Below are 6,256 nucleotides of genomic sequence, written 5' to 3' on the forward strand. Positions count from 1 at the left end.
CTCTTTACAGAGGTGTCAGTTATGAGACTCCATCGGAGCGAATGAAGAAGAGGATAATGAGAAATGAGATTCGTCGTAAGAACTCTCCAATAGTTGATGATGAAAGTAATCAAAATCCTTCAGAAAGCAGTCCTGGCAATTATGTGAATTCACTCCGACCAGAATCTGCAAATGCTTCTGAAGAGAACGGAAATATCGTTAGACAACCAGAAGTGAACTATGAAGATGAAGTAGACAAATTGTTAGATGGCCTGGGGCCTAGGTATACAGATTGGCCGGGAGCTGAGCCACTTCCTGTAGATGCAGATTTACTTCCAGGTATAGTCCCCGGATATCAACCTCCGTACAGACTTCTCCCTTATGGGGTGAGATCTACTCTTGGGACGAAGGAGGCAACCGTTTTAAGAAGGCTTGCCAGAATTCTGCCTCCACATTTTGCTTTAGGTAGGCAATGCTACACTTATCAGAGTCATTTGGCTGTCTCGAAATATGCTCTAAATATTATGTAATTCAAGTATTCAGGTAGAAGCAGGCAGCATCAAGGTTTGGCGTCAGCGATGATTAAGTTGTGGCAAAGAAGTTCAATTGCAAAGATTGCTATAAAACGTGGCGTCCAGCTTACTACAAGTGAGAGAATGGCTGAAGATATTAAGGTAATAAAAGAGTGTTTTTTGGTGTAATTCTGAATGCTATCAACAAAAAAGTGGTGCCAATGCCATGCCTACTAGTTGGTATTCTACAGTCATATACTAGTTATTTACTTTCAAGTTGCACTTTTTTGGTCCAACAGATCTTACGGACAGTTATTGATTCAAACACAAGCCAGAATATCATTACAACTGAAAGGCAAAGGAATGAAAAAGAAAAGAAAAGAAAAAAATTGACTTAAATACACATAAGAATGAATGAATTATGCAATTCACCTAAATCTAAATGTCTAAAAAGTACATGTTGCAAAGGTATTGTCTCATAAACGCATATTGCAATGGTATTGTGTGTTTGTCCAACCAAAAATGAGGCTGTTACAAGCAAACCTGGAAGATGATATGAAGATTATAGGGTTTTTGTAATTGAAAAAATGCCACTGGAGTGAATTGTTTTGTTCATACTGAGTTTAACATTTTTCGGATATCTAATTAAGAGTCAGATATTTTCTGTCACAGGCCAAATACTTACTCTTCCTGTATTAACTGATTGTCTATAACATAGCAATGTAGCTTTATAATATCTATGTATAATTTGGTTTTGGTTCAGAAATTAACAGGGGGCATGCTACTCTCTAGAAACAAGGACTTCTTGGTATTTTACAGAGGTAAAGATTTTTTGTCACCAGAGGTTGCAGAAGCCTTGTTGGAGAAAGAGACATTGGCAAAGACGTTGCAAGATGAAGAAGAGCAAGCTAGGCTACGAGCATCAGTCTCACTCACAGCAGGTGTTGCAACAATTGATTCTTCAAGGACAGCTGGCACACTAGGAGAAACTTTGGATGCTGATGCTAGATGGGGGAAAAGGCTGGACGACAAGGACAAGGAAAATGTGATGAGAGAAGCAGAAATAGTAAGGCATGCTGACTTGGTCAGGAAGCTCGAAAAGAAGCTTGCATTTGTAAGTTCTGCAAATCAGGTTACTTTTATTAAAATCATATTTTTACTGGAGATTCAAGAGTTCTCACTCTGTAATATCTTGGAGATTCAAGAGTCCAGTAGAGACAATAAAGCGAAATGTACTTTTTCAGGCGGAAAGAAAGTTAATGAAAGCTGAGCGTGTGTTGTCAAAGGTGGAGGAAACTTTAAATCCGTTGGATAGGCGTGCAGAGCCTGATAGCTTAACAGATGAGGAGAGATTTATGTTTCGGAAGCTTGGGCTAAGGATGAAAGCTTTCTTACTTTTGGGTAACATTCTTTCTCTGACTCAAATTTTTTGTGCTTAACAAACAGAAAATGACATGGAAAGCTCTTTTTTCCAGGTAGGCGTGGAATTTTTGATGGTACGGTGGAGAATATGCACTTGCACTGGAAGTACCGTGAACTGGTCAAAATCATGGTGAAGGCCAAGAATTTTGAGCAAGTATCAAAAATTGCATTAGCCCTTGAAGCGGAGAGTGGGGGCGTTTTGGTTTCAGTGGACAAAGTGTCCAAAGGATATGCTATAATTGTGTTCCGTGGTAAGGACTACAGTCGGCCACCTACTCTGAGGCCCAAAAATCTTTTAACCAAAAGAAAGGCACTGGCACGTTCAATAGAACTTCAGAGACGTGAGGTACCTTCTTTTGCCTAATTCCTTAGTCTTGAAAATGTAGTCTCTTTTATGTGCTGTGTACACGTCATTTTCCTAATGATTGAAAAGCAATCATCAGCCCATTTGGTTTATGTTGCTTGAATCTGCTACTGTAAGAGTTGCTATTTAATCTTTTGAAGAGATTTGTGCTGATGACAAGGCTTTGCTACTGCTTTTTTAACAGGCACTTCTGAAGCATATTTCAACAGTTCAAACAAGAGTACAACAGCTTACAGCTGAAATTGTATGATCTCTTTGCTACGAACATCTATTTCTAGCCTTTTATTTCTTAAACGTGAATAGATCCTTATGTTAGTTGGTAATTCTCGTCTCATTTGGATTTGAGTTGAACCTTTTGTCCCATATGTTTATGATGGTAGGAGCAACTGGCTAGTGTGAAAGACTCTGGAGATGATGAACTATATGATAAGCTAGATTCTGCTTATTCAACTGAAGACGAGGATAGTGAGGTTACTATCTCCATCTGGCGTTTATGTTCACTTGATTATTCAGTTTCTTTCTTCTTCTTTTTAGATTGCACATGGAATATCATTTCTGTTTCTCTTTGTCAAGGAGATTAGAACTGGAATTGGCTACTAGGCCATTAATTAAGTAGGCCTGAATAATCTAGATTTTTCCTGTTGAAGCACTATTCTAGCTCAGGCCAAGACGTGGCGTTAGATCAATGCCAACCTGGCTTAATCAAGCATTAATAAATGCTGCCGCTATTGGGGCAAATGGAGCCCATTAGATAAGTGGCATGTGTCTTTTTTATCGATCAATCAATTACACCTAAAGTCCAAATTAGTTAGGGTAGGGCCGGTAGGTTGTATGGATCCTCTATATCCATCCCGCTCTCTTCATGTCCAAGCATATATGTAGATGAATACATGCAGATTTCCTCGTTCATTGATGATTTTATCCTGAAGGGGAGCCCTCCCCTGACGTAACTGGTAAAGTTGCTACCAAGTGACCAGGAGGTCACGGGTTCGAGCGATGAAAATAGCCTCTTGCAGGAATGCAGGGTAAGGCTACGTACAAATAGTACAATAGACCCTTGTGGTCCGGCCCCTCCCCGGACCGCGTGCATAACGGGAGCTTAGCACCGGGCTGCCCTTTTTTTTTTTTTTTTGATGTTTTATCCACATACGAACACAATGCAAAAACACCATAAAAATATCCTTGCTAGCCTTGTTTTATTGCATCAGTCTATGATTTGCTATGGTTAAGGATAAGTTAAAAGGGTGGTCATTCAGGACAGTGCAACTTCCTGCTTCACAATGTGCACAATAAAGATGCACCCTTTTCTTGTTTTTGACTCTTCAATATTATTATAATCAAATCCTCTAACTCCGTTCTTTAACAGGAGGAAGGAGATGATGCATACATAGGGGTTTATGACAGTGATGTCGATGTTGTCAATCGTAGTGATGATTCAGATGATACTCCACATCCAGAAACAGAGTTCCAACACCTTCATCAAAATGAATCACAAAGGGAGCTTGTTTGAGTAATACTGTTCTTGACCCTCCGAGGCGTGTTACAGTGGTTAGTACAAATGAGAGAGAAGAAGCTAGATACAGAACCGATATTCCACATTCAGAACCGGGCTTATGGAAGCAGCACGACATAATTAATCAAAAATCTGACTGTTGATACTTTACATGATGCTGCAATTTTAAGGCTTTTAGCTCCAAAAGAAAGGAGGCCTGCGGTTTGGGGGGTTGGGGGCACTAATTTTATTGAGCATCTCTGTACATATTTTCTCCCATTCTTCTTTTTGATAATAGATCTTGCTAATATTATTAGCTTTGGAAAAAGACCTTTGTCTGAAAAGATCAATAGTTCTTGAGGGGTTTCAAGATGTAAAACTCTCGGGGATCGTTTGGTTCGCGGACTAAATTATTCCGAGATTATACTTCTGGACTAATTTATCCCACCTGGGAGGTAGGATAGAATAATCCCAAGTTTGATGGGATAAGGTGGGATATCTAGTCTTAAGTCTCGGATAAAATTTATACCATGTTTGGTTGGCGGTATAAATTTATCCTAGCATAAATTTATATTGTTAATCAAATATGGTATAAATTTTATCCCACACCTTTCCCGCGTACCAAACGACCCCCTAAGGAATGTAAACAAAACTCATAAAAGAATCTTTTGCGCCAAAAAGAACTAAGGTAAATACTTACCCTCTCTTGGGGTTATACTAAATATATCAACTTACCGTAATTAAGTAATTTAATACGATAAAAATATACTAAGCGTGTGATGGAAGTTCATATGCAAATATATGTCATGCATTAGGTGTAAAAACGATTCTGATTTTAGAGAATTTACCCGAATTGGCCTGTCTATTATAGCCCAAGAATTGTTTTTGGACGGGTCGGATTAACCCATTAATCAACTCAATCTTTGTCCAAACTTGACCCAACTCATATATTTGACACTTAATGCGAGGTGTAATTTTTATAAAAAAAACTTTCTTCTCCTGCAAGTTACAATAATTAATAGATCTACACTATAAAAGTACCAACTTAGAAAAAAAAGTTTGTGATTTATCTTAGTTGGGGAATTTATTAAGCTTGCTTGCAGGTTAGGGTTTTAGTTTTACCCTTATTCTTAACTCATCGCTAATATCTACATTTAAAGAAAAACAGATACTAGTATATTGTTTTTCTGACATCTTTTTTTTTTTAAAAAAAAAATCAAATTTATTTTTTTCAGTTTTAAGGAAGATAGAAGTGAAACTATGTGTAAAATTATTGAAGAATTAGCAGGTAAAGCCTCTTTGTGCTAGTTTCCTCCTTTTTTTTGTTTTTAATAAAATATATATTTTTTTAAAAAAAAAAACCAAAAACTTTATTCTGCTTAACTGGTAATATTTTGATGTTTTATTATATCAGTTGCAGGCGTCTTGTTTACTGGCGTTGCTGCTTTCATAAACAATTTTGAGTGAGTTTTTACCTTTTGCTAATTTTAACTCAAATCATCGGTAGTGCATATTTGATATATTTAATTAGTTGGTTTTGAGTTAATTCAGTTCATTTTATTCCTTTTACTTTTGGTAGATAAGGAAACGGTAAAGTTATTTTTATGCGATCTATAGGTCATAGGTTCGAGCCGTTGAATCAGTCACCGATATTTGTCTTCCCGAATTCTGCATGAATGCGGGATACTTTGTGCACAGGGCTATTTTTTTTTTAAGAAAATCAATCATAGAGCAATTTCAATTCACTTAGACTTATTTGAATATAAGACATGTGTCTTTCATACATAATTTTAACTAATTTTTGTTTTAAATTTGATTAACATGTTGACTTTATTTTGTTCTGATTAATTCTAGTATGAGAAAGGCTTATGATAAAACTATGGGAAGGGCTCATAGAGAGTTTACCACGTAAGTTGGCATATAATATGTATAATTTAATTTTAATTTATCCTATTGTGGTTGAAAAATATATATATAACTTAATTAAAGTATGTGTGCAGGTGGATCAATGGTGAGGAAAAGACTAGAGGAACACTGGCCAAGAACTAATGCTGATTACCTTAATTCTAAGTAAATTAAAGGGTTATGATTTGTATGTTGTAATCAACAACATAAATAATTGTTCTTCTTTTTTTTCCTTATTTTCGTGGAAGATTTATATCATATCGATTTTAAATCTAGCTAGACTTAAAGAATTCGGAAGTTTATTTTGTATTTATTTTAAAATTCTTCACATATTTATGCTGTGACTCGGAAGCAATTGACCCTTTTATTTAAGTTACTAACATAATAAAGAAATATAGATCCTTCACACACTTTATCGATAAGATTTTTTATAGGGGTATTATCATTTTTTGGATGCGCCAGGTAGCCGAAAAAGTGTATAAAATTTGTATAATTTTTGTATATAACATATCGAAAATATATATATATATATATATATATATATATATATATATATATATATATATATATATATATATATAT

General features: G+C 35.9%; 1 protein-coding gene and 1 long non-coding RNA gene across 2 annotated transcripts in view; both read left to right on the top strand.

Moving 5' to 3' along the window:
• LOC109232342 (CRM-domain containing factor CFM3A, chloroplastic/mitochondrial-like) overlaps nucleotides 1-4,119 on the top strand; it is a 5,869-nt gene extending 1,750 nt beyond the window's left edge. The window contains exons 2-9 of the mRNA XM_019398073.1: nucleotides 1-444; nucleotides 523-653; nucleotides 1,255-1,605; nucleotides 1,736-1,892; nucleotides 1,967-2,259; nucleotides 2,462-2,521; nucleotides 2,658-2,747; nucleotides 3,644-4,119. The exon at nucleotides 1-444 is cut by the window's left edge and continues 46 nt beyond it. Coding sequence (XP_019253618.1) covers nucleotides 1-444; nucleotides 523-653; nucleotides 1,255-1,605; nucleotides 1,736-1,892; nucleotides 1,967-2,259; nucleotides 2,462-2,521; nucleotides 2,658-2,747; nucleotides 3,644-3,787 — 1,670 coding nt within the window. The 3' untranslated portion in view covers nucleotides 3,788-4,119. The remainder of the gene's footprint in view (nucleotides 445-522; nucleotides 654-1,254; nucleotides 1,606-1,735; nucleotides 1,893-1,966; nucleotides 2,260-2,461; nucleotides 2,522-2,657; nucleotides 2,748-3,643) is intronic.
• LOC109232801 lies at nucleotides 4,831-5,220 on the top strand. The gene is made up of 3 exons (XR_002069000.1): nucleotides 4,831-4,872; nucleotides 5,005-5,057; nucleotides 5,184-5,220. It is a non-coding gene; the product is annotated as an uncharacterized LOC109232801 (long non-coding RNA).

Source organism: Nicotiana attenuata, chromosome 9 (assembly GCF_001879085.1).
Source record: "Nicotiana attenuata strain UT chromosome 9, NIATTr2, whole genome shotgun sequence".
Classification (NCBI taxonomy): Eukaryota; Viridiplantae; Streptophyta; class Magnoliopsida; order Solanales; family Solanaceae; genus Nicotiana; species Nicotiana attenuata.